Consider the following 27,718-nt stretch of genomic DNA (forward strand, 5'->3'; position numbering starts at 1 on the left):
CGGCCTGGCTGGGAGCTCAGCGCTGGAACGGAGGTAAGTTTTTAATATAAAAACGCTCCGAAAATTATTTTTAATCAATGAAAGTTCATATAAAAGCAAGAAGGAAGGCTGGGGGACCTGTCTTTCTTGCTTTTATATGTTGACTATAGAGTCCCTTTAAGTCCTTCATTTCTGGTGTTGAAATGTGTGATCATTTTCATCTCAAACGTCTTTCGTTCATCAGAGTCTTTGAAATTCCCTTTAAGAACTTTAATCCTGAGGTGATGTATGGAGTGACCAGTCTGGGTGAAGTGATGACCAACAGGGGTACAATATAGTTTTTTCTTGTGGTTCTTGATTGTTTGTGTAGATTCATTCTGAGATGCAGCTTAAGGCCAGTTTCCCTTACATTGCAGCCATAGACACACACTAATAAACTAACATGCATATACATACACACACACACTGACCCACATTGACAAATACACACTGTGACTGAATCTCTGATTGTGCCTGGCATTTTCTGTGTATGTGCCTGACAGTGTTTCTGACAGGGAGTATCCTTGTGTATGAATGTGCCTGTGAGCATGTGCATATTTGTGTCTGGGACCTTTTGTGTGGAGTAGCTACTTACAGTGTGTAGTCTTCAGGGGCTGGACTGTGACATGGTTAGTTAAGGAGTAATGGGGCAGGGTGAGTGTGAGAGAGTGAATAAGACAGGGTTGGGGTAGACAGAATGAGGAGTGTGACAGGTTTGGAAGAGGGAGTGTGACAGGGTGGGCATCACAGGGTTTGGCTAAAAGTTGCACGAATAGGAGGAGGGAGTGTGACAGGGCAAGGTTAGTTGAGCCTTTCAGGATTGGAGAGGTTAATGTGTTAGGATGAGTACAACCGTGTGAAGGGTGGTGAGTGCGTCTGTAAGTGTGAGTGTCTAAGCCATTAACCACATTTTTCACGGTAATTGAATAGTTCGGTCTCTAATAAGTGAATAACTTCTGTTCGTGCAACACTTGAAACAAACATTCGTAACTTTTCAAAATACTTTGAATATGCTATTTTGCCATTATGATTGTAGAGCAAGCATGTCAAACTCGCGGCCCGCGAGCTTGACATGCCTACTAAAGCAGAGTAGGCACCTGCTCTCCCCACATTCTTGCTCCCCATGCGCGCTGTCTGAAGTTAAGCCGGGCACCGCAATATGACGTCCGGCACCCGAGATCACTAAACTGTGTGCGCGGGAGCAGTGAGGAGCAAGAAGACAGCTCCCATGAGAAGATTAGGGAGAGGTCCCACACCAGCTCCCAAAGGTAGGGAGCAATGAATACAATGATGTGTGTCTGTGCAAGAATGTGGAAGTGTGAGCGTGCGTGTGTGCCTGACAGAGTGCGTGTGTGCCTGACAGAGCGCGTGTGTGTCGTCAGTGTTGCGATGGCCGCGGCTGTACAGTGGAGAACCTGACGGGGCACGCAACGCCACATTGTGACGTTAACGTGCTCCACCTTCACAGGTTTTCAAGGAGTAGCAGCAGGATGCGGACGACGCCATTGGGGGTATACCAGAGGCTGGACTCCGGAGTTGCATACTGGCAGCGGCAATGTGAGTGGAGTCTGCTTGTTGGCTAATATTGTTTTATGTTTTTTTTAATCAAGGGCTGTGGTTTACTAGAGGGGTGTGGGGACACTTTGAATTAGTACAGAGAGGGGGATTGGTATTTAGTACAGAGGGGGGACTGGGGTTCAGTAGCGGAGGGTGCTGTTTTTTTTATACTGTACTTTTTAAAACAAACCTACGTTTCTATGAAAATTTAAGGTTTGTTTTTTTTGCGTCCCACAAACTTAAACCTTTTGTGGTCTGTGATAGCCTTTGAATTTGACATGCTTGTTGAAGAGTAATGATCAAGCAAGAGCCGTTGACAGTGAGATACATTGTACCTTTTCTATACTGGAAAAACTATGTGAAAGTAGACATGTTTTCCTCTAGCAGAGAAGCATTACAAAATTAGCATTAAGTGCACTCATTATGCAAAAGTTCCACCCCTAATGTATATTTGTAGCAACAATTTAATAAGAAATTCTACAATCTTTAACATCCCAATAATCCACACTGTCCGAAACCAGCAGTGACTAACTAGACACCTTTCCTCTCATGAGAAAACACATGAGGTAGAGCCACCACTGACCACATGTATACAATACCACAATCTGGAGCAATACAGTTGAATCTCAGCAAAACAAACGTGGTTTCATTTTAAGTAAACTTGCTATGTATGCATTCAAATGGTGTAGTAACCACGTCCCCATCCCTACATATGTCAGTATCATTCCATGAACATTTAGTACAATCCTATGTCACGTCATTGATCAATTATGCATAATTTTATAAGATGGGAAAATAAAAAAAAATAGTTGCTTATAAATATAGTCAACGATACGCAAGTGCAAGTACTAATTATATTACTAAAAATAGAGACAATTAAATTGATTTAAAAATAAGTTAAACAGGTTGTTTTGTAAACTGCACATGTTGATCGCAACTTGTCAATTTTCATATATAGTTTTCTTTAAAAATATTAAAACAAAGTTATGAAGTTGCCTCATATTGATAAATTTGGAAAAAATGTTAGTTATAAACAAAATGCAAGACACGAGCAACTAGTGTCCTCTTTTTGGCTTGCAGAGTTAATTTTACATCTCATTTAAGATGGAAGGTGTTTCACTGTTAACTAATTATTGATTCTTGACAGGTATCAGTGGATTACAAGGACAAATGAATAGTTTTAGAGGATATCTCCTTTTGCGTGTGTAGTGAAGATAAAAGTACGAAAAGATTATAAAGACACATACAGAGCAAATCATTTTATTGGAGAATGGGTTCCAGATATGCTTAGTTAATAGGGATCATTTCAAAATAAGAGTCATTGATGATAACGTAACCAGAAGGCCAACCTTTGGCACTACTGTTGCTGTGAGCTATGTTTCCTTGTGACATTTGGCCACAACAAGGGTAATGGTTGGCTGAGTGTCATTCATCCAATAGTTACATCTGGTTGTTACATTTCTTGTGCATTCCTGTTTATGTAGAATAAACTGAGAGCCTTCACTATACACTCAAAATTGTCTTTGAAAAGTACAGGTGTGAAAAACAAATTAGGGTGATACAAGACCACCGTTACAACACCAATATTACAATGACCAGGTTTAAGAAATAAATAGAAGTGGTCATGGAAATTCAGTCAATTCATTTACAGCAGGAAACAGATGGAAATGCAAATTACAAATCTAAAATCAAAATAGTTTGTAGAAATTAATTATGAAATTTGAAGTCCGTGTTAAAAAGGTGCAGTATCATAAATACACAAGCAGCTTCATTGTAGTGCAAAACAAAGTTCTCGTTGTGTAAACATCAATATAAAATGCAGGCCAGTTTCTGTCCCTAAAAAGTCCTGTAAGCCAGGTCAGAAAAACTAAAACATTTAAATAAAAAAAAAACCTCTAAAATGTAAAATAAATTCTTCATGGCCCAACATCTTTGTTTACTCCCAGCACCCGGTGGGCAAGGTGAACCAGGCAGACACACTGGCATTTAAGTAAAATCTACTACGGCCTGAAGAGGTAAGAAAAAGTTAAAATAAAAACCTCATAACCAATATATTAAAAAAAAAAAAAAAAGTTCAAAACAAATCCCTGACGTACTGTACAATGAAACCATGGTCTTTATTAAAACTGCAGCAAACTCTTCACTGTTTTATTACCAGCTTAGCTATACAGTGTAGGTACCTATGCTTGCATGTTTTGTACACAGCTACCAGATCTGGCAAGCATGCTGGCCAGATACGCTAAAATAAAATTTGTAAAACACGTGAAAAGTAAGTTGCATATCCCTTCAAAGCTTTAGGGATTTGGATACTAGAAAATTAAAATCTTGCTCTGAGAATTAAAATACATTGTATGTAAAGGAAAGGAACCCAGCAGCGAGCCTTCTTTGTGGCCGGTGCTCACTCTGCGCCTGGTTTCTTCAGCACTGCGGTGTATTTCAGAGGTATGTTATCAGACTTCAGAACCACATCCAGAAGGGTGAAGACATTAATAACCTGGAGAAAGGATAACAAACCATTGTTATGCAGACATCTGTTAGATTCCATGTTCACAAGATTGTTTAGTGAGAACCTGCCTGACAAAGAAGCCTTTTAAGGAATAAAAACAACTTGGGAAATGGAGCAATGAATACTGGTGTACTGCCCATCCTACAGAACACTCTACAGATCTTGCGCATATGCAAGGAGAGCCCATAGCTTGAGAAAATAAGTTTTCCCATCAACTGGTGATGGCTGTATAAAGGTAAAACAATACTCTATGTGATAAAGTAGTCCCTGCTTATTCGTATATCTTTTCATTGCAGTGTAAGTTAATTAACTTTCAAGGGCATGTTTGAGTTTTTCCATAAAGATTACAGCTTTATAAAAATAATAAAGAGGGATAGTGGAACTTTAAAGCAGAATGGTCACTTCTTTTGAAGTTGATAAAAGTATCAAATAAAAATCTAAATTGTAAAATGATAAATAACCTTTAATAACACAACAGGCTCCATAGCATTTCTAGATAAACATTTTTCATTATTTATAGCTATTGATTAAAGCAAACGCTTATCTGAACTGTGAACCAGTTGCATTGAAACCATGCACATCCCTAATATCCACTACTGAGATACCATAATTCAGAACTGGACTACAGAGCAGTAAAAGGTCATCGAGAAAAACCTGCACTTACATTTTGCAACCTCATTCACTACTGAAACATTACTACTTTAAACTATTACCTGCAGAAACGAAACTCTGCAGAATTTAATGTATTTACTTTTAATTGCACAATTCCCAGACTAGGACAAATGTTTCTAAAAAGAGTTTACAGAAGTGGAATAAATTCGCTTTACCTGCCGCACAGGCTGTTCGCCTACTTGATCAGGCATCCAGAATAGAGTTAGCTCCGGCTTCTTCCCAACTTGCTGGAAATGTGAGCTCACTAGTGGTAGTGCCTAGGACAGAATGGGCAAGGCAGCATATTTAAATATAACTCAAAAACACCAGTACATGTTCACACCAGTACATAAAGATATTTGTACGCTTAAGATGATGACTTACGTTACAGTAGATCCGCTTTTGGACACCGTATCTGAGCACCAGAACATCGAAAGCTTCATTCAGGACTCCCATTACCATAGCTTCCGACTCAAGTGGGCCACATTCCTGCAGGGATAGCGAAGACATTTATGTTAAAATGATTGTGACCACAAAATAAATTTAACACCCATACAAAACAGAAGCATAAAAATCCTATGGAGTAATACAGAAAGTATTAAATACTGTGTAGTGTTTGTGTATGATGAACAGAAGTTGACTGTTCGTTAATGCACCAGTACCGCAACAAGGAATACACCAACACATTACTTTTGTATTTTAGTTCACCATCCGCAATTCCTAAAAAGCAATATATACTGCTGCAACCCCTGCAAGAATGATTATAGCGTAGGTGCTCTTTGGTACTGGTAAATTGTTATTGTCTAGGATACAGCTATGGAAAATTTCTATATTGGATGCACAGTGTTTGCTTGAGCTATTGATATTTACGTGTATTTCTTAGAAAGTGAGAAAGAAAGATGTGATATACTTATTTTAAATTGTTTATTTTTCACCCCTTTCCTGAACAGATATTGGGCTAATATGACTGTACTAGAACATAGAAGGATCTTCATACCTTAATAAGATAGTTTGCTTCTAGGTGTACATCTTTAATACCATACAACTTTCACAATAAAATAAATGCTGGATGGGTAAAAAGTAAAAACAGATATATTCTGGAAAACTGATTGTGACAGATGAAGAGTGTGTCTCCATAGGTCTCACCTTCACAAAGACCGAGAAGTAAAGGTCTGAACTCAGCTCTTGGACACGCTTGGAGGCAGTCTTGCGGTCATTGCAATGCTCTGATTGCTTCTGAATGGCATCCTGGTGTAGCTTTAGTGGGGGTCCACAACCTGGAACAGGTAGTTATGGAGATAAAAACAGAGAATACCATATCTTCATACAAATATCCACTCAACTCCCCTCCTGCCCCATGCTTTAATGCAGACTACAGCAGCGAAGAATTACAGAAACACTACTGCAAATATTTGCCCTTGACGGATTGGTGACGGGCACCATTTAACAACTTGTGCATGACATCACGTGGAATCCACATCCAATCTTAGGATACAATCCACCCATAGTTAAATTGGAATAATCACCTTCACATAGACCTATTCAATGCTTTTATGTTACTTCACCATGTTATCCTTTGTTTCCCTTTCATTTATTTTGTATCATACATACAGCAAACCTTTAAACGTTATTAGCATTCAGGTATAGGCCACACACACATGGTGACTGCTACCAAGACCAATGGGACATTAGAACCATCTGCTAATAATGATCAATTTTATGTACTTTTTATTATTATAAATGGATAACTGGTGACTCATGCTGCACACTCTGACACTATTCAGTGGAATTCAAAGTCCTATAACAGATTGTTAATTTTACCTGACACTTATGCATTGAGAAATACAGTACTCTTCTATGTTAATGATGGACACAGATGTAAAATTACTTGTCATGAATATCCCTTTCCCTGTGTTACGCACTGCAAACTTAAAGGGACACTATAGTCACCAGAACAACTACAGCTTATTGCATTTGTTGTGGTGAGTATAATCATTCCCTTCATGCTTTTTGCAGTTAACACTGTCTTTTCAGAAAAAGGGCAGTGTTTACATTACAGCCTATGGATACCTTTACTGGCCACTCAGATGGCTGCTAGATGTGCTTCCTAGGACAGTGCTGCACAGTATGCAGCACTGCTATTCAGTGTCTCCACCCTCTGCATGGAGACACTAAACTTTGCTCAGAGATGCATTGATTTAATCCAAAGTGGTGTTTGGATTGTGCTGGCTCTGCCCCCGTTCAGCCTTCTTGGCAATCTTCGCTAATCCAATTCTTTTATATGAGAAAGCATTGTGATTGGCTTAGATCACCACTTCTGATGATGTCAGCAAAGCAGGAATAAAGATAATAAGGATATATACAACTGCCATTCTGAGGTCAAATAGGAAAATGTTCCTAGTGTGTTGCAAAATTGGTGTGTTCAATGTATGACCATTTCCGCCTCTTTCCCATTCAAAAAACTAAAATGTCAATCTACAAAATCACCTTTTCATATCTCAATTCTTCCTTGGTTTATTTGGGTTTAAACTGCTCGCCTACAGTCTTCCCACCTGACACATTCCATTGTTTAGCTATTGTGTCACTAGCAGAACAGATTGTCCTGTTTAAGCTATTATGGTGAACTGATCATGATGCACCCATTGTTTACTTATGTAAATAAATTGCTAATAAACTTGCTCTACAGAGTTCTGCAAAAACGTAGGAGCAAATTCCATACATAGAATCAAGATGCCTGTGCTCAAGCAGGATTGTGCTCAGATATAATCCGCTTTACAAAAAGACCAAAGTAAAAGAAGCTGATAAACTGGACAATGGATGCAACATCAACTTTGCATTTATAAAAGCTAAAACCACTCAAACTAAACATTTAAAGACTGTAAAACATACCCAAATATCAGACACCAGGGCTATGCAGATGAATGTTTTGACATAAAAAAAAAAAAAAAAATACACCAACTTACCGATTGATGAAGCAAGAAGCCGGTGGACTATTACATCAGCAAAGCGCCGAATGGGCGATGTGAAGTGTGTATATAAAGGGACATTCAGTGCGTAGTGACGGAATAAATTCTCATCCTTAATGGCACCAGTGCAGAAGTATACTGCCATCTACAGGAAAAGAAAGAGCATCAGATGAATGCAAATAAAAAAATAATAATTAAGGATATCCCAAAACAGTCTAGTTATTCTCTGTTCTAGATTATTAAGAAATGTACACTTGTCTTTTTTTTTTTTTTTTTTTTAACACTCTGGAAATGCATGAAGCCATATTTTGTATAATTCACATCTCAAGTGAGAACCCTTTAAATACACAGTGCTTTTCTGTTTCAGCAGAAAAAGTACATAAACGGTTTCTGATATACAAGCATTGTCTGTGTAGAGTGATTTCTTGAATGATATTTTACACTGTTTTCTTTGAACAGTTTGCAGATGTAACCTAGAGAGTTCCTGACATTGTATGCCCTGTCCATGAACATTATAACCAGGGATGTATTTACCACAAGGCAAACAAGGCATTTGCCTAGGGCAGCACTTTCAAGGGGGGCACCAAAAAATGCCACCCCAAGCTCCCAGACAAATGCCTTGTTTGCCTCGTGTTCTGGGGCTGTCCACCTTACTGTGAGTGCAGAGGCGGCTCTAGACTTTATGAGGCCTTAGGCGAAACGCAAACATGAGGCCCCACTAACAAAAAAGTGTCACATATACACATTGACGCACTGTCTACCTGTGTATGTGCCTGAGAGTGTGTCTGACAGAGAGTATCCTTGTGTGTGCGAATGTATGTCTCTGTGAGCATGTTTGTGTTTTTGTCTGAGACCCTATGTGTATGGGGTAGCTGATGGTGAGAGGGAGCGGGGGGTGTGATGGTGAGAGGGAGTGGACGGTGATGGTGAAAGGGAGCGGGGGGTTGATGGTAATGTGAGAGGGAGCAGGGGGTGATAGTAATGTGAGAGTGAGAGGGGGTAAATGTGAGAGTGAGAGGGGGTAAATGTGAGAGTGAGAGGGGGTAAATGTGAGAGTGAGAGGGGGTAAATGTGAGAGTGAGAGGGGGTAAATGTGAGAGTGAGAGGGGGTAAATGTGAGAGTGAGAGGGGGTAATGTGAGAGTGAGAGGGGGTAATGTGAGAGTGAGAGGGGGTAATGTGAGAGTGAGAGGGGGTAATGTGAGAGTGAGAGGGGGTAATGTGAGAGTGAGAGGGGGTAATGTGAGAGTGAGAGGGGGTAATGTGAGAGTGAGAGGGGGTAATGTGAGAGTGAGAGGGGGTAATGTGAGAGTGAGAGGGGGGTAATGTGAGAGTGAGAGGGGGGTAATGTGAGAGTGAGAGGGGGGTAATGTGAGAGTGAGAGGGGGGTAATGTGAGAGTGAGAGTGAGGTAATGTGAGAGTGAGAGGGGGGTAATGTGAGAGTGAGAGGGGGGTAATGTGAGAGTGAGAGGGGGTAATGTGAGAGTGAGAGGGGGGTAATGTGAGAGTGAGAGGGGGGTAATGTGAGAGAGAGGGGGGTAATGTGAGAGTGGGGGGGGTAATGTGAGAGTGGGGGGGGTAATGTGAGAGTGGGGGGGTAATGTGAGAGTGGGGGGGGTAATGTGAGAGTGGGGGGGGTAATGTGAGAGTGAGAAGGGGGTGATGTGAGAAGGAGGGGGTGATGGTGAGTGGGGGGAAGCTGAGGGTGGGGACGGAGGGTTATGCTGAGGGTGGTAATGCTGAGGGTGGTGAGGGGTGATGCTGAGGGTGGTGATGCTGAGGGTGGTGGGGGGTGATGCTGAGGGGGGTGATGCTGAAGGTGGTGAGGGGAGTGATGCTGAGGGGTGGTGAAGCTGAGGGTGGGGTGAGGCTGAGGGTGGTGGGGGGTGAGGCTGAAGGGGTAATGGTGAGGGTGGGCAGGGGTGAAGCTGAGGGTGGGCAGGGGTGAAGCTGAGGGTGGGCAGGGGTGAAGGTGAGGGTGGGCAGGGGTGAAGCTGAGGGTGGGCAGGGGTGAAGCTGAGGGTGGGCAGGGGTGAAGCTGAGGGTGGGCAGGGGTGAAGCTGAGGGTGGGCAGGGGTGAAGCTGAGGGTGGGCAGGGGTGAAGCTGAGGGTGGGCAGGGGTGAAGCTGAGGGTGGGCAGGGGTGAAGCTGAGGGTGGGCAGGGGTGAAGCTGAGGGTGGGCAGGGGTGAAGCTGAGGGTGGGCAGGGGTGAAGCTGAGGGTGGGCAGGGGTGAAGCTGAGGGTGGTGGGGGGTGAAGCTGAGGGTGGTGGGCAGGGGTGAAGCTGAGGGTGGTGGGGGGTGAAGCTGAGGGTGGTGGGGGGTGAAGCTGAGGGTGGTGGGGGGTGAAGCTGAGGGTGGTGGGGGGTGAAGCTGAGGGTGGTGGGGGGTGAAGCTGAGGGTGGTGGGGGGTGAAGCTGAGGGTGGTGGGGGGTGAAGCTGAGGGTGGTGGGGGGTGAAGCTGAGGGTGGTGGGGGGTGAAGCTGAGGGTGGTGGGGGGTGAAGCTGAGGGTGGTGGGGGGTGAAGCTGAGGGTGGTGGGGGGTGAAGCTGAGGGTGGTGGGGGGTGAAGCTGAGGGTGGTGGGGGGTGAAGCTGAGGGTGGTGGGGGGTGAAGCTGAGGGTGGTGGGGGGTGAAGCTGAGGGTGGTGGGAGGTGAAGCTGAGGGTGGTGGGGGGTGAAGCTGAGGGTGGTGGGGGGTGAAGCTGAGGGTGGTGGGGGGTGAAGCTGAGGGTGGTGGGGGGTGATGGTGGTGGGGTGATGGTGACGGTGGTGGTGGTGGGTGTAGCTGAGGGTGGTGGGGATGGGTGGTGGTGAGGGGTGATGGTGGTGGGGGTTAAGCTGAGGGTGGTGGGGGGTGAGGCTGAGGGTGGTGATGGTGGATGATGGTGGTGGGGAATGAGGCTGAGGTTGGTGGGGGGTGATGGTGACGGTGTGGGGGGGTGAAGCTGATGGTGGTGGTGGGTGTAGCTGAGGGTGGTGGGGGTGAGGCTGAGGGTGGTGGGGGTGAGGCTGAGGGTGGTGGGGGTGAGGCTGAGGGTGGTGGGGGTGAGGCTGAGGGTGGTGGGGGTGAGGCTGAGGGTGGTGGGGGTGATGGTAGGGAGGGGTGATGGTGAGGGTGGTGGGGGTGATGGTGGTGGGTGGTGAGGCTGAGGGTGGTGGGGGGTGGTGGGGGGTGAGGCTGAGGGTGGGGAGATGGTGGTGGGGTGAGGCTGAGGGTGGGGTGATGGTGGTGGGGTGAGGCTGAGGGTGGTGGGGGGTGAGGCTGAGGGTGGTGATGGTGGTGGGGAATGAGGCTGAGGTTGGTGGGGGTGATGGTGGTGGTGGGGGGGAAGCTGATGGTGGTGGTGGGTGAACCTGAGGGTGGTGGGGGTGATGGTGAGGCTGAGGGTGGTGGGGTTGATGGTGGTGGGGGGTGAAGCTGAGGGTGGTGGGGGGTGATGGTGGTGGGGGGTGAGGCTGAGGGTGGTGGGGGTGATGGTGGGGGTGAGGCTGATGGTGGTGGGGGGTGAAGCTGAGGGTGGTGGGGGTGATGGTGGTGGGGGGTGAGGCTGAGGGTGGTGGGGGGTGATGGTGAGGGCGGGGGTGAGGCTGATGGTGGTGAGGGTGATGGTGGTGGTGAGGGTGGGGTGGTGGGGGTGAGGCTGAGGGTGGTGGGGGTGATGGTGGTGGGGGTTGAAGCTGAGGTTGGTGGGTGGTGATGGTGATGGTGGGGGTGAAGCTGAAGGTGGTGGGGGGTGATGGTGGTGGTGGGGGGGTGAGGCTGAGGGTGTTGGGGGTGATGGTGGTGGTGGGGGGTGAAGCTGAGGGTGGTGGGGGGTGGTGGTGGGGGGGTGAAGCTGAGGGTGGTGGGGGTGATGGTGGTGGGGGTGAGGCTGAGGGTGTTGGGGGTGATGGTGGTGGGGGGTGAAGCTAAGTGTGGTGGGGGTGATGGTGGTGGGTGAGCCTACCTTTCCCTGGTGGTCCAGTGGGCTCCCTGGTGGTCCGGTGGCCCCTGCTCCCGGTCTGCAGCTCCACAGAGCTGCAGACCGTGTAATCTCGCGAGATTCAGAGCGTTGCCGTGGTAACCCGCGGCAACGCTCTGATTGGCCAATTCTCGCGAGTCACATGGTCTGCAGCTCTGCACACTGCGGAGCTGCAGACCAGTGTCTGCGGTGGCCGGCCTGGCAGCAAGGAGGGGCCTCGCACCCGGCGGCATACTGGGCAAGCCGCCGGGCCCCCTCCTGGTGTCAGGTCTTCGGTCACTGACCGAGGACCTGACACACTCTGCCAACAGGAGGTTTAGGCGGCCGCGAGGCCCCAGCCAGCGCGAGGCCTTAGGCGGCCGCCTAAACCGCCTAATTAGAGAGCCGCCTCTGTGTGAGTGAGTGTAGCTGTCAGTGTGTCTATGAGTGAGAATGGGTGTGCCTGTGAGTGTGTGTCAGTGTGTGTCATTTTATGTGTATTTGAGAGTGTGTGCCTGTCAGTGAGTGGGTGTGTCAGTAAGTGTCTGTCAGTGAAAGTGTGCGTTGGTTAAACAGTGTTTGCCAATGACTGTATGTGTGTGCCAATGACTGTCAGTGAGTGTATATCAGTGCATGTATCAATGAGGGCATATGTGTCAGTCAAAAAAATGGCCTTGACACGAATTAGGGGGGCAAATTTAGATTTTGGGGGTGCCCGAATTTAGTTGTGCTTAGGGCAGCACAAATACACCACTGATTATACCACTGATTATACCCCCAGCCCAGTCCTCAAACTGTCAGGACACCGTCTGCAGTCTAACAGATTCCAGCTCATTTAAACATTTTACTCTGTACTCTAAGCCACATACGTAAATCACACAGGTTACTGTGACCCAACAGGAGACTAGAAGTGCTCACTGAGTCTCCCTGTTGGAAAAGTATTGCAACTTGTTTAACTTGCAAAGAAGCTATTGTGTGAAAAGACCTCTTGCTTGTAAAGACCATGCAAATGGAGGTTTACTTCAAATTATGTGAACACAGCAGAGTATTGTTATTCCCAGTCAGTATCAGACGTATTATGGTTTCCTATAAACTTATATTGGGGAAACAGCAATTTTAGGTTAAAAATAAAATAAAATTAAAATGCAAACTTAAGAGCGAAATAAATAAAATAACTTTCTTTAATTGCATCTTTTGCACAAAATTCAAGGCACTTTGTATATGTTGCTGGATGCACTGTCCCGGATTTTATCCAGACCAAATTAAATAAAGGGAGACTTAGGACAAGTCAAGTGTTGCGGTTCCAATATTTTGATCCTTCACCATATGTAGACGTAGCAGTTTTCCTCTTTATGAGATACCCTTAAGAAAGGCAGCCAGTAGGGTGCCGAAACCTTGGGGGGTGGGGGTTTGAATAGTGTTCTGTAGTTTTTGGCTACTGCAAGAAATTGTGATATCTATATGTTAAGTATACTAGCTTTGATGCTTTGTACCTGGTCATAAATTTTCTGTTACTTTGTGTTTATTTATTTTATTTGATTTGTTCATCCTTATTTATCTCTATGAGATAAACATAAGGTAACTATACGGCAATCTTTGGCTGGCCACAACCTACTTTGATAACGGCATTTTACGGTTCAACAGGAGTACAGAATACAATATTTTATATATCCATCCATTTGCTGCATGGTCGCGGACATTCCGCTGTTTAAGGTAGAGCATAAAGAGAACAGAAGCATGGCACTGTTCGGCTCTGTACCCGAATAACACCAGCATTGTATTCCTGCAGCGCTACTCTAAAATAATGAAGTAATCTGCTGGATGTACAGTCAGGTATATGTAAAATAAAAGGTTGTGGGAGGTAAGACCTAAATGGAGAGAGGGTAGAAATGAGACCAGTCTAACTCAGTCTGGGGAAATAAAGTTGCATAGTTAAAGTATGAATGTGTTAGATACAGACTCAAACATATACATATGCTAAGTTTGTGATTGTGTGTCAATACTGGTTGCCTGAGTGAATAGTTAACCCCTTCACGACGGGTGACGGACGAGGTCCGTCATCCTGGGGATGCCCTTAACGACGGGTGACGGACCTCGTCCGTCACGCGGTAAAATTAACCCCAGATCGCCGCAATCGCGGCGATCGTGGGGTTAATGGTGCTCCGGTCTGCCTCTGCATTAGAGGCAGACCGGGAGCACCGGATCGGGCTGTCCCAGCTCATGTGCCCGCTCTGACAGCATGTCAGAGCGGGCACATGTGCTCTGTATACTCACCTCCGCCTCCCTGCACTTCCGGGTTCACTGTGAAGTGCAGGGAGCCGGATCAGTGATGATCCTGCCCCCTGGTGTTAAAAAAAAAAGTTAAATTAAAATCCCACCCCCCTTTACCCATATTAATAAAAAAATTAACCCCTTCCCTGCCAATTGATCACTGACTACAGTGATCAATTGGCAGGGATTACATTTTAATATGATCTGATTTTTTTTTTAACCCCTGAGGGTTAATTCTTTTTTTTTTAACCCTCAGGGGTTAAATTTATTTTATTTATTAATTTAAATATTTTAAAATGATAAATTTAGCTAGCTGGGGAGGGTGGAAGTTAGTGGGGAATTGGGGGATTTAGTGTTAGGCTAACTAGGGGTTAACGTTAAAAAAAGTTTTAAAATAAGCTTTAAAAAGTTAAAAAATTAAGTAAAAAAAAAGTTTTAATAACGTTTAAGTAAAAAATAAAAAAAAATAAACCCTTTACCCAGTCCAAATAAAAATTAACCCCTTACCTGCCAGTCTATCACTGCCTACAGTGATCAAAATACAGATCACAGTATTATACTGTGATCTAATTTTTTTTTAACCCCTGACGATTAACTTTTATTTATTTTTTAACCCTCAGGGGTTAAATTAATTTAATTAACTAATTTAAATATTGTATAATTAAATATTTTGCTAGCTGGGGTGGGTGGGAGTTATGGGAAAATGGGGAATTTACTGTTAGTGCTGCTTACTGCTAGTTAGGGGTTAACGGTAAAAGAAAAAGCTTAGAAAAATGTTAAATCTGTAAAAAAAAAGTTTTACGAAAGTTTAGGAAACTTTAAAAAAATGAATAAGCAAAACAAAAGTTTAAAAAATAGTTTTAAAAAGTAAAAAAAGTTTTAAAAAGTTACAAAATTAATTTAATAACGCTCATTACCACTACACCTGGTACAAGCTAGCGGAAAAATGATCCCACGCTAAGGTTCAAAATATGCCTTTTGAAATACCCTGGGATGTCTTCTTTAAGAAATGGTATGGCTTTATGGGGTATTTGGATTATATAGCCTGGTAAAATACTCTAAAATGGGACATGGGCACAGCGTAAAAATTTAAAGTTTGAAAAAAAATGGAATGGCTGTGTCCCAAATGTGCCCCTCCGATGTCCACATATACCTGGCAAAGGTACATACGGGGGTATTTTTGTACTCAGCCGACATAGCTGAGCAACATATAAAGTATTATAGAGTGGTGGTACACATAAGGTTTGCAAAATATACTGTGCAAACTCACTTTGTGTGTCAAAAAGGCAGAAAAAACGCTTATTACCACTACACCTGGTACAAGCTAGCGGAAAAATTATCTCACGCTAAGGTTCAAAATATGCCTTTTGAAATACCCTGGGGTGTCTACTTTAAGAAATGGTAGGCCTTTGTGGGGTAGTTTGAATTTAAAACTTACGAAGATGCTTGGAAATTGCACATAGGCCCAGCGTCAAAATTCAAAGTTCTGTAAAAACTGATATGGCTTGGTCTCCAATATGCCACTGTAGCTTCACAAAATAGTGCCAAAGACATTCATTGGGGATGTCTTTTTACTCAGAAGACTTAGCTGAGCATAATTTGGGGGGTTTGAACTTAGTGGCACATATGAAATATACAAAATGCCCAGCAAAAATGCAATCCGTATGTAAAAAATGCACAAAATTATTTTTTACCACATACTTTGGCATGTAATGGTAAAAAAATGGGGGCATGTTAAGGCACAATATGCACCTTATGAGATACCCTGGAGTGTCTACTTTTACAAATGGTAGGCCTTTGTGGGGGTTTTTGAACAGTCAAACTGTTATAATACCCCAAATGGAAGCATAGGCTCATTAAATCCGTCTCTCAAAATTCTACTGTGAATACTGAAAAGGACAGGTCTCCTGTATGGCACTGTAGCTTCACGAAATAGTGCCATAGACATACAATGGGGGTGTCCTTTTACTCAGAAGACTTAGCTGAGCATAATTTGGGGGGTTTGAACTTAGTGGCACATATGAAATATACAAAATGCCCAGCAAAAATGCAATCCGTATGTAAAAAATGCACAAAATTATTTTTTACCACATACTTTGGCATGTAATGGTAAAAAAATGGGGGCATGTTAAGGCACAATATGCACCTTATGAGATACCCTGGAGTGTCTACTTTTACAAATGGTAGGCCTTTGTGGGGGTTTTTGAACAGTCAAACTGTTATAATACCCCAAATGGAAGCATAGGCTCATTAAAACCGTCTCTCAAAATTCTACTGTGAATACTGAAAAGGACAGGTCTCCTGTATGGCACTGTAGCTTCACGAAATAGTGCCATAGACATACAACGGGGGTGTCCTTTTACTCAGAAGACTTAGCTGAGCATAATTTGGGGGGTTTGAACTTAGTGGCACATATGAAATATACAAAATGCCCAGCAAAAATGCAATCCGTATGTAAAAAATGCACAAAATTATTTTTTACCACATACTTTGGCATGTAATGGTAAAAAAATGGGGGCATGTTAAGGCACAATATGCACCTTATGAGATACCCTGGAGTGTCTACTTTTACAAATGGTAGGCCTTTGTGGGGGTTTTTTAACAGTCAAACTGTTATAATACCCCAAATGGAAGCATAGGCTCATTAAATCCGTCTCTCAAAATTCTACTGTGAATACTGAAAAGGACAGGTCTCCTATATGGCACTGTAGCTTCACAAAATAGTGCCAAAGACATACAATGGGGGTACCGTTGTACTCAGCAGAAGTAACTGAACACATAATAAAACTTTGTACAGGAATAGCACACACCAACTTTACAAAATACACATGAGAAGTTCTTTGTTATACGTTTGTGTGCGAAAACCCCCCAAAAACACAATTTTACTCCAATATTTAGCAGAGGTTGGCGGTAAAATGGCTACGTAGAAAGTGTCAAAACAACCTTAGGTAAATAGCCTGTGATGTCTACTTTATATAAATATATACTTTTGTGTGGCAATTTTGTTTTATTTTATGGCTATTAGGCTTACAAGACAAACATACCAAATTCTAAAATCGCTCCACATTAAAATTTTATTTTACTCCTTGTGCTTTGTGACCTGTAACTACCAAAAAAAACTTAAAATCCCAGACACATTATATATTCTGTAAATCAGAACAAATAAATGAATTTATTTTTAATTACTTTCCTTAACCTGCACTAATTATGCACACATTATGATTGCAAAAACTGTAAAAAAAAACAATATTTTTCATTTTTTTTGCATTTTTCTGTATTTTTTTTATAATAAGTAAGCATTTATATATATATATGTTATATCAAATTAAAGCCCTTTCTGTCCTTTAAAAAACAGTATATAATATGTGTCGGTGCAATAAATGAGAGAGATGCAAATTGCAGTTGAACGCAAACAGCAAGAAAATGCAAAAATTGCTTGTGTCATTAAGCGTAAGTCAAGCTTCTGAAGCTCTGTCCTTAAGGGGTTAAGTAGTTTTTAGGACGTATTTGAGTGACTATATGTAGACTGCAAACAGAGAAAGACCTTCACTTTTTCCTGTCATCATTAGCCTTTGACCCATGCAGTAATGGGTCTAAGGCCAACCCCTATATCTCTTAAGATTTCCTGGATAAGATGATGTCACTGTGTTTTTTGAGCCTTCTTTTGACAGTCACATAAGGGAGGGCTGATGTTGAGAGTTCAGAGTGGGAAACGGACTTCACCTTTTGCAACAAAGTAAATTATTGTAATATAGTAACAGGCAGAAAAAAGCTAAAATGTTATGTCTTTACACCAATTCCTGTATATTTCCTTAAACTTTAGGGTTTTAAGAGTTTATCAAATAAGCTACTAACCCATCATTATAAAATTAGCTGCAATTTTAAATACGAACATATATTTGTGCAGTAAAACATTATTACGTGTGTTAAATTGCCAGTCACTCTTGTTCTGGGACAGGTGCCACAAAAATGAACCGACGTGCAGCCTCAACCAAGTTTTAATTTTAGATAAGATGTTCTAGAGCTCACATCTGTCAACAAAAAATGTGTTTCCCCAACCAGGACAAGAGGCTCTTAAAAATGAAACCTAAAAATCACTAAACTATACATAGATTTGCAGTGAAAATTAAGAAACCAATATATAGATATAAGTTTGTTGTGAGTGTACTGTGAAAATATAAAACAAACATAAGCCTTAATAGAAATTAAGTAACCACATTGAAATACTTCAAACATTGGGATTTACAGCAGATTATGAAATATGCTCTGCAATTTGAGAAAAACAATCTGCCACCATTTTATAATACAATTCAAGTTACAGCACACAAATATAGTTTTATATTTTATAAGGCTACTTAAAATCACCTATCTCAGCAAACAAATATGGGTTTTCAGTTCCACCATATTGATGCCATATTGTGTTAAGCCCCCCCACTACCAAACAGTACCCCAATATCTGTGGGTCTTATACTAATTCACACATGGAAGACATTAAATAGTGAACGTGCTACATAAGCTTAAGTATTTAAGAGCATTGTGAATATGTACTATTCAAAAGTAATGTGATTAGCTCTGACACTGCTTTTTTAAATTTGAGTTTATCAATTAAAGTGATCGTGTTTTGATGTATATACTCACAATGCAATTCAAATATATGCTGTATGAAAATTATATTGACATTACTATCCAAAACCTCCATATATATATATATTTGTGGTCACTTCCAAAGGGGCTTCTGATGCTGGGGGACTGGGTGGGGTGCTTTGTCCCAAAGGGAATATGGTCTGGATTCCAAACTTACATAGTAAAGAATTTGTGGGTGGGTCCCCAATTCCTTTTTGTCTTTTCCATTTTATAAAACTGCTTGATGTATTCCAATAAGTACATTAATGTGGGAATTTACTAGTTAACCGAAATACATGCATGACTAAAAATTACCAACAGATAAACATGGCTTTTGGAGACACTGTATAGAACTTTGCTTTTCTTACGTCAGTCTCTGGTAAGATATGGATACAAGCCAATTGAGTGTTGAATAATTTTAATTTTCTTGCCAATATTTGAAGTATATAAAACCCCTTGTTTTAAACAAAGTTAAAGCTACCTTGATTTACCCAAGACTCTTGTCTGGTAATCATTTCCCCTTATTGGGCATCTGTTTTGCCTGTCCATCACTTTTGCCCCCTCAGATCTCAGAGTGTGTGGGCCAGCCGTGTATCAAGGCACCACCAGCTAAAGACCAGGTAACAAGGTTTATTTCTAAAAACGGATTTAAAAACTGCAAAACTTGGGCCAGATAGACCGAAAAATCTTCCAACTATGTTTTAGTCGCGGCCTGGATATTCTACCATTATTAAATGTGCAAACAGTTTTAAATTCATGGTTTAGTGAATAGGCTCTCTAGTTAGATTAATAAGACTACTCAAAAATCTTTTGTAAAATAATAATATTTGTAGTATAATCGGTTTTGTTTATCGCACCAGAAAGACATCACTCACTTTAACCCCTTAAGGACCAAACTTCTGGAATAAAAGGGAATCATGACATGTCACACACGTCATGTGTCCTTAAGGGGTTAACAAGCTCTCTGTTAAACATCAAAAAGCGCAGTCTGGCTTAAGTTGGCAAATTAGCATGGTGTCAAAAAAAAGTTTAGCTTGGTTTCTTCTGGGTTTCTACTGCACTGATATCACTCCAACACTTACTGTCAAGCCACAATCATTTACTGGATGACTTTTCTACAGTCTCTAGGATACCAAAAACACACGCCACTACAAGGTCAATATGTATAAATTAAATACCTAAAGGGAATTAACACGGTAAAGAAGGAGATCATGTGCTCCTGTTGTGGTAGGTATTTCTTATTTTAAATATAGTCTTAAATTAGAGGGACAAAAATAATATTAGGAAGTATTACTTTACTGAGAGGGTAGTGGATGCATGGAATAGCCTTCCAGCTGATTTAATAGAGATTAACACAGTGAAGGAGTTTAAGCATGCGTGGGGTAGGCATTAGGCTAGTAGTGTATGGAAGTATATAGAAAATTAGGTAGACTAGATGGGCTGAATGGTTCGTCTCTGCCGTCACATTCTATGTTTCTCTGTGGATTACATAAATACTCATTAATTGACAATTATTCATGGGAATGCCCAAATCTCTAAACCACACATATTGAAATTGCTATGAGAATGGAAGTGTTCATGGAAAATGGTGAGACAATGTTTGACTCAGGTGTTACCTGCATGGGACGAGAACACATGTTTGTCAGGACCTCTTTCCGGGCACTTGCGTATTCATCGTCCCCAAACTGCTCATTCAAACTTTTCTGCGGAGAAAGAAATCCAAACCTATAATAAAGTCCCTGAGTATTTGGCATTCATTTTAGTGAACATACTTTTCTGAAGTATACAGGTGTTCCTAGTTACACTAGCATTTCACACAAAGATTTTACACATTTCATTGGAATAAGCATTAGAACAAGGCACTTTGTTTCTATTACAAAATTAGATTTTAGTAATAGAAACTTAAAGGAACTCTCCAAACATCTAAAATCAATTTAGCTTGCTATGTCAAAAGTGTGCCATTTTTCAATTTCCAAAAAATGCTGATTTAAAAAAAAAAAAAAAAAATTTATAAATTAACCTTCATTCACCACTTGGGTGTCAGACAATCAGTCCTGTTACTTCCTGGCCATTTAGCTCCGTAGAACTCAAGATGCAGGAAGTTATGGGTGGGGTTAGAAGGGGAGGGTTTGCAAAGGCAGCAAACAAGTGGTCTAAAAAGAGCTTTAAACAGCTGCAGATCTAACCCAAAATAAAAAATGCATGCCTATTTTATTGGGGTATACAAACTAAACAGTGATATTTGTAATTGGGCCTCAGAAGCAAAGAATTATGGGAATCTCCTAAAATAACGAGATTAATATCCATTCGACACAATTGGCTCTTTGTAATCAGATGTTTAAACTGCAATTGGATAAATACTTACAAAAACATAACATACAGGGATATAATTTCTAATTAGTGGGGTAATAGCTGCTTGATCCAAGGAGACATCCGACTGCTATTTTGGGGTCAAGAAGGAATTTTTTCCTAGTTTGTGGCAAAATTGCAAGCGCTTCAGACTAGTTTTTTTGCCTTCTCTTGGATCAACAGCAACAACGTATGTGAGGAAGGCTGAACTTGATGGACGCAAGTCTCTTTTCAGCTATGTAACTATGTAAATCTCCTGAGCCCTTAAGGTATTGAAAAGTCTTTTATATCAAGTGGACAGAGAAAAATAGCAGCAATAGCATTAACTGAAAACCATTCTCAAACAGATTTGCCATTCATATATCAGACCTACAAAGTCACCTCAAGCTGTCAACCATGCACTAGCCTCTTACCAGAGCCTGTCAGAAGACATCCCCGCACGTTAATAACTGAATGTAGGTGCATTGACTAGGCTGGTTTCCGTATGCATCGCGGCTCTGAAGATATTTCATCCGTGAAATATGCAACTCTATATTATATCCACTTACGTGCAGTGTTCCAGAGTTGGTGAAGTCCAGGTGAAGTCCCATTTGATCACAGAACTCTATCAAGTCATTCAGCATCTTAGTTTGAGGGGGTGGATGACGACGTAATAAAGCCTCCCGTGGAAACTGACGGTAAATCTTATGTGCAACAGCCATATTGGCAAGCAGCATGAACTCTTCCACTAGCCTGCAAAAACAGAATTAAAAAGTTATTGTGGCTGCCTGAAAGCATGAAGTCTTTTTAATTACAATTCTGAATGCAATGTGTATACACACACACACACAAATTAAAAAAAAAACCTCAGAGCCTGAATGTCTTAGAATGGCAAGTCAAAGCCCATAAACATCGTCTAATGGAGCGTCTGGCCCTTTAGAGAACAACAATTTCAAGTCTTACACAAGAATAGAAGAAAAAATTGTACCCGAAGCAAGCAACATTTGATGGCATTTGGGCCTAGAGGGCTGTTATGGTTTTTGCTAACAAAATTATTGTACATATACATATACATATACATATATATATATATATATATATATATATATATATATATATGAAAAAATAGGACAAATCTAGCACTCTACCTTAAATGTAGTAAGAGTCCCATAAACCATATATGTATGTATGTATGTATGTATGTATGTGTGTGTTTGTATACACAGAGATGCTTACATATACCTATAGATTTTAAAAAATAAACAAAAAAAAACCTACTCTATAATAATAAAAAAAAAAAAATCATAATAAGTGTTCCAAAATCAGTCCTGCTGTACTTTAAGTTTCAGGATTTAGAGAACTTAAAGAAACCTGAACATAAGGCAGGTATGTGACGACTAGTGTTGAGACCACTGCTCTATTTCAAGACCAGTCGCCAAAAATAAAAAATAAAAAAAAAATTCCATCCCTTCCACAATTCTACAAATAGTTTCTCCTAAACCTACATCAGACATGTTTTCAGTGCATTATTTTAATTCAATTTACTTGAATAATTATTTGGATAAATCATACCAGATTTAAATGTGAAAATAAGTATTTTAAATTTGCAGAATTCTACAAATACCATGTGTCAGCAAATACAATTACTAAATGGTGGAAAATGTAGTTTCACTATCCATCCAGCAGACTGCAGCCATGCTCCAGCATAATTTAGAGACTTTGAAATAATCGGTCTCTTTTCAATAAACCTATTTCAAAGCGAATGTATCTTTGCAAAGGGCAACAAGTATGCATTTAATTTAAAATGCAATCTGCTTAATTTGCTGAGAAAACAAAGGAAAATGTATACAAAAACTACAGTTCCTACTGTACCTATAAGGGTAATGTGATTTCATATAAAGCAAATTTTAAAAATATTACATTTTCTTTTGTTATAGAAGCAGTCATTTTAACTTGTCCTTGGGTTTTTCATAGGACTGATTTAGGTGAACATGTGAAAGTTTTACATATTCATGGTTTTCTTTGCATATGTAGGCAAACTGCACCAGTTACCTTTTGTAACTAAAAAAAACCAAACAAAAACCGTTAACAAACTAACTCAGATTATGTTGCAAGCCACAAAACAATACCATACTTATGAAGTGTCCCTATTTAGAAGGGACAGTCCCTATTTTAGGCCCATATATGCCTCTTTTCTATCCTATTGTCCCTATTTTCTAAGAGCTCCACATTATTGGTGTCTTCAATTGTATAAAAGAGCTCCACGGTTCCAATACTCACAGTAATTTGTCTTTAACCCCTTAAGGACCAAACTTCTGGAATAAAAGGGAATCCTGACATGTCACACATGTCATGTGTCCTTAAGGGGTTAAAGTAAAATGAGTGTGTTTAGAAATTAGTCTGTGTAATTATGCTACATTATTCTGGTTCTAAATAACATTCTAGCTGCCAAAATGTTTATTAGTAAGTACATTTCTCAGAAGATGCCACCCCTGGCTGCACCCCCAGTAATACCCTTAAAATTAAAGTGTCTTAATGTTCATTTGAAATGTTTGTAGGCATGCAATACCTCTCTACCTCACTGCACAAATCTAAGAGGAAGAAGGGCACTCAGCTCTTCATTAACTAGTATTATGGCTCTATGGTAGTTTCAAAAGGATGACTACCAGAATCACGGTAGTAAAGACAACTTTTTCCAGCACATCTGCTGGAGCCAAACTAAGAGCAAGAACAGGTCAGCAGCTCAAGGAGTGTGCCGTTTCTAGAACCTTTCCCAAGGTGAGAAATTCTTATTCGTAACCAATTACACAATGGCATATAGTCATATTAAGCTATCAAATGTGAGGTTAAACTGAAGAGCATTTGAACTTGCATATTGCAGGTATCAGCAGAAGACACTTAATAAATTTTACACTGTACAGCGTTACGGAATCTGATGGTGCTATATAAATAAAATAATAAATGGCTACGCTATGTACAGCTTTTTCTTGCCACTGCAAACATGGGTTGTGAATAATCTTTATTTTTTTCAAATCTTGAAATCTGCCGTTCAGTTTAGTATATGCTTTCAGCTTTTTTTCTGTCTTTTGTAGTACAGATAAAGCTCTACACTTGAAGTTATTTTTCCAATGATTTGAAAAGCACAAAGGAAAGTAAATAGATTAAAATTTTAAGAGACTATGCATCGATGTTATTATAAACATACAGAAAATACTGGAGATTGACAAGCAGACCAAAACTGGTATTGTGACAGTATTCCCGCTTCTGAGGGCATCAGGGAACGGTACACAAGAAGCACAGTTCAAATTCATTATTAGCGATCGCACTGTGCACAGGTACTAGGACCCCCGTAGAGCTCTCTGAAAGGTCATGCAGGTTGGGTACTGGCCTCGTTGGCCATTTCAGTGGGTGACACCCCCTCTCAGGTACATCCATCCATGTCTCAACTCCCAATATGGCATTTACCTCATAATTACATAAGCACTGTGACCACATAACATTTTAGTATGACTTTAAAGCAAAACTTTAGGCACGAAAACTTTAGCTTAATGGTGATTTTGGTGTATAGGAAATGAATTCAAATATAAAGGACTGTTAATGCCATAAGTTTTCCCCAGATTTCTACCAGCCCTAACTCAGTTCAAGTTCTCATCGGCGGGAAATATTAAGAAACACCCTCTCAAATCTGAAATGTTCTGCATGCACATTATACTTGGCTAGGTACTCCTATAAAAAAAGAGATAGTTAAATCCTTCCCATAATAACCTTACAAATTGAACTTTCAGTGATCATAAGCACTGCATTAGTACTTCTAAACCCAAGGAAGAAGAATGTGCACAATGTCTACGTAACATGTACCTTGTAATGTGCTCTAGAGATCAGTTCTGCTCCAATGAGCTAGGACTACTAGGACTACCCAGAGCTGAGATATTGAGGTTTATATAAAAATGTGTGGTGCACCAGGACAATAATGGCCACGGTGGTTTAACCAAGTACAATAAAAAGCAGGTGGCTTTGCATACCTCTGAAATGTGCCTATTTAGTAGGAACAGTCCCTGATTTGAGCCCAAGTCCCTCTTTTCCATATTGTTGGTGTGTGAGTGTATAACAAAGCTCCACGGAGATAATACTATACAATAAAATATGTTTAGAAATCAGTATTATAATTTTAGTTTATGAATTGATAGTAAAATCCCCTAAAATTTCCAAAAGCAGATCCACCCACACCTAGACCCCTAAAATTAAAGTGTCCCTTTTTGTCCTTTAAAAATGTTGGGAGGTATATTGCAATACCAATACATAAAGGTAGTCACTCAACTAAAAAAAATAAAAATAATAATTATAAAAATGTAAACTGGTCAAGCAACCTATGTTAGACCATTTCTTATGGAATAACTGAACTAGCAAAAATAATAACTTGCCAGAATACACAAAGTTATGTCCATTTAGAGGCACCTGCTTTCTATAAATGCTTTATATTTAACATAACAGAGTGATGCCACTGCCCTATATTGCAGCTACAATCTGAACACCAATGTTTGGCATGAGGGATGCACTTTAAATCTAAAAAAGGGATGCAAGTCCAATGGCAATTTTGATGCCAGTGGAAAAAAAGTGATAAAGAATGGAAAAGCTGCAAGTGATAAGATTTGATTAATGAAGGATAAATTCACATCCCAGTAAGATCAAAGAGTAAGTGTGTAAAAGGAAGGGTTATCTTTGGAAAGAGATCCCTTAGGTTTAGCAGATTAAGGTAGATCGCGTTTTTGAAGCTTTTTACATTGATTGAAAAAGACTGCATTGATTTGTCACAAGTAAAACAATCAGTTGGATTTGTTACAACAAAGAATACATGTACTTTGCCTTACAACAATCTGGTGATGTGTGCGTCCTTTTCTGACCACAGCTGAATAGCATATTTTACTTCCAGATATAACCTCTCCCTTCAACAAACTGAGTGTTACATTGTGTTGCTGTTATGTCGATTTAACCCCTTAAGGACACATGATGGAAGTATTCCGTCATGATTCCCTTTTATTCCAGAAGTTGTGTCCTTAAGGGGTTAACCTGGTTTTATCAAATCACACCACTCTTTCCATTAATTTGTATATGGCGTTTAATCATTATATTGGATTCCCAGTTGCTGCTACAGTAGATATGGTCTATTGAATGTTTTTCAGGAACCTCATTGTTTTTTTTTTTTTATTCTATTTTGTTGAATAAACAAAAAATAAAATATGTATTATTGCATACTGCAATACTCTGGTATTTTGGCGTCAAGAGATGACCGAGAGAAAGTCATTTCTGACTGCCCTTTCTTAATTTAAAAAATTCATTTTAGTTTAAACATTACATTTACTTGCCATTATTCTATGAGTCATGTATTCACCTGGTTCTGTTTATTACAGAATTGTGTTGTGACAAAACTATATACTGTATTCCCCAAGTTACATTCCCTGCATTCGGTAGATAAATCTACCGAACACCGACCACCCCACTGGCTCATTAAGTTCAAAGAAACCACAGACTTTAAGTGCTCTCTCTGTGGGACCGCCGTTTGTATAACCAACGGTGGCCATCTTGTTGCACGAAAGCAGGCAGCGGGACTTGGTCGTCGAGTGTCTGGAACTCCAAGTCGTACACTCGACCTCGCGAACGCCTGCTTCTTTCCATGATGAGCCAGGAGAGCGCTGTTCGGTAGGTTTGTTCGCATGAACAAGGCGAACAAATGCTGCCTATGAGCCGGGGAACCGTTCATCTTTTTGTTAGTTTTGGAACTCCCGAAATTGCCCGATCGCTACCACTATCTCTGGAACGGATTTGGGCAGGCGCCTGAGGTGCGGTAGTTCAAAACTTTACCTGGTGGTGATTCGGCTGTATTCGTGGGATCTAAAGCTCTTTGGACAACTTGGGCGCTCAGATCCAGGCTATCCGGGGATATAATATTTGTGGGGGTTTCTTTATGTTTTATATGTATTTAAGATTTGTAATACTAATATGTTTTTATGCCTAGTCATGCGGACTCAAATGTATGGCCGTGTTGTGGGAGTGTTCTGGGCTTGTTTAACTGTATCCCTGTTGTGTATAAAAGTGGGCCATCTGGCCCTAACATAAAATTCCTGTTGTACCCTTCATTAAGTCTCGACTGATGTTTAGGTATGTGACTGACTAACCGCTGGATTTTTCTTATGCAACTTGGATTTCGGGAATGGACGAATCAGTGCTCCAGGCGAATGGGCTATAATCACCAAGTCCCTAGTCTTTCGGGAGCATACGAACGAACGGGTATACAAAATACCAAGCGTTCGTTACATGTGTAAATGTAATTTTAGATTTCATCAATAAGTGATGACTCTGCCAAAAAATATTCTGTCAATGTTGAAAGGTTAGTAATCAGAAAAGTCAAACTTGCATTCAATGATATGCTTTACTAAGGAAGTAAGAACTATTTAAATGTAACAAAATGGGTTTATGCAAAATAAAAGTTATATGGTGTTTAAACACCACAGTGGATTTCTACCTTACCTCAAAAACAGACGCTGCTGCCATCATGATGGGTTTGTGGGTGTTACTCCATTATTCCTTTCTTTGATTTGTCTAGCCTAAGAATGTATGTTTCATTATGGAGGTGCACCCATATTTTATGGACACTAGCTTCATATAGTTCTCATATTTCTTCCTCTGGCAATATGTGACGTGCACTGCAAAGATCTTGAAAACATATCTAGGATGCAGTGGGCGGAGTTGGCGGAGAGAGTAAATTGAGCACACTTAGTGAGTTAAGCCCTGCATCACCTGGAAGAGGTGACCGGTGGCCTGCAGACCTCAGGTAAGTTGTTGAATCGTTTGCAATAAGGG

The 27,718-nt window shown here is 40.9% G+C and overlaps 1 protein-coding gene across 2 annotated transcripts in view; it reads right to left on the reverse strand.

The window, feature by feature from the left end:
- Positions 1-2,819: 2,819 nt before the first annotated feature.
- DIS3L2 (DIS3 like 3'-5' exoribonuclease 2) overlaps positions 2,820-27,718 on the reverse strand; it is a 455,603-nt gene continuing 430,704 nt past the window's right edge. For both annotated transcript variants that reach the window (XM_063442837.1, XM_063442838.1), the window contains exons 15-21: positions 21,430-21,613; positions 20,149-20,235; positions 7,696-7,843; positions 5,879-6,009; positions 5,117-5,221; positions 4,909-5,010; positions 2,820-4,069 (exon numbers count right to left, since the gene is read on the reverse strand). In XM_063442837.1, coding sequence (XP_063298907.1) covers positions 3,974-4,069; positions 4,909-5,010; positions 5,117-5,221; positions 5,879-6,009; positions 7,696-7,843; positions 20,149-20,235; positions 21,430-21,613 — 853 coding nt within the window. In that variant the 3' untranslated portion in view covers positions 2,820-3,973. The remainder of the gene's footprint in view (positions 4,070-4,908; positions 5,011-5,116; positions 5,222-5,878; positions 6,010-7,695; positions 7,844-20,148; positions 20,236-21,429; positions 21,614-27,718) is intronic.

The sequence above is a fragment of the Pelobates fuscus genome, chromosome 2 (genome assembly GCF_036172605.1).
Source record: "Pelobates fuscus isolate aPelFus1 chromosome 2, aPelFus1.pri, whole genome shotgun sequence".
Taxonomy (NCBI): Eukaryota; Metazoa; Chordata; class Amphibia; order Anura; family Pelobatidae; genus Pelobates; species Pelobates fuscus.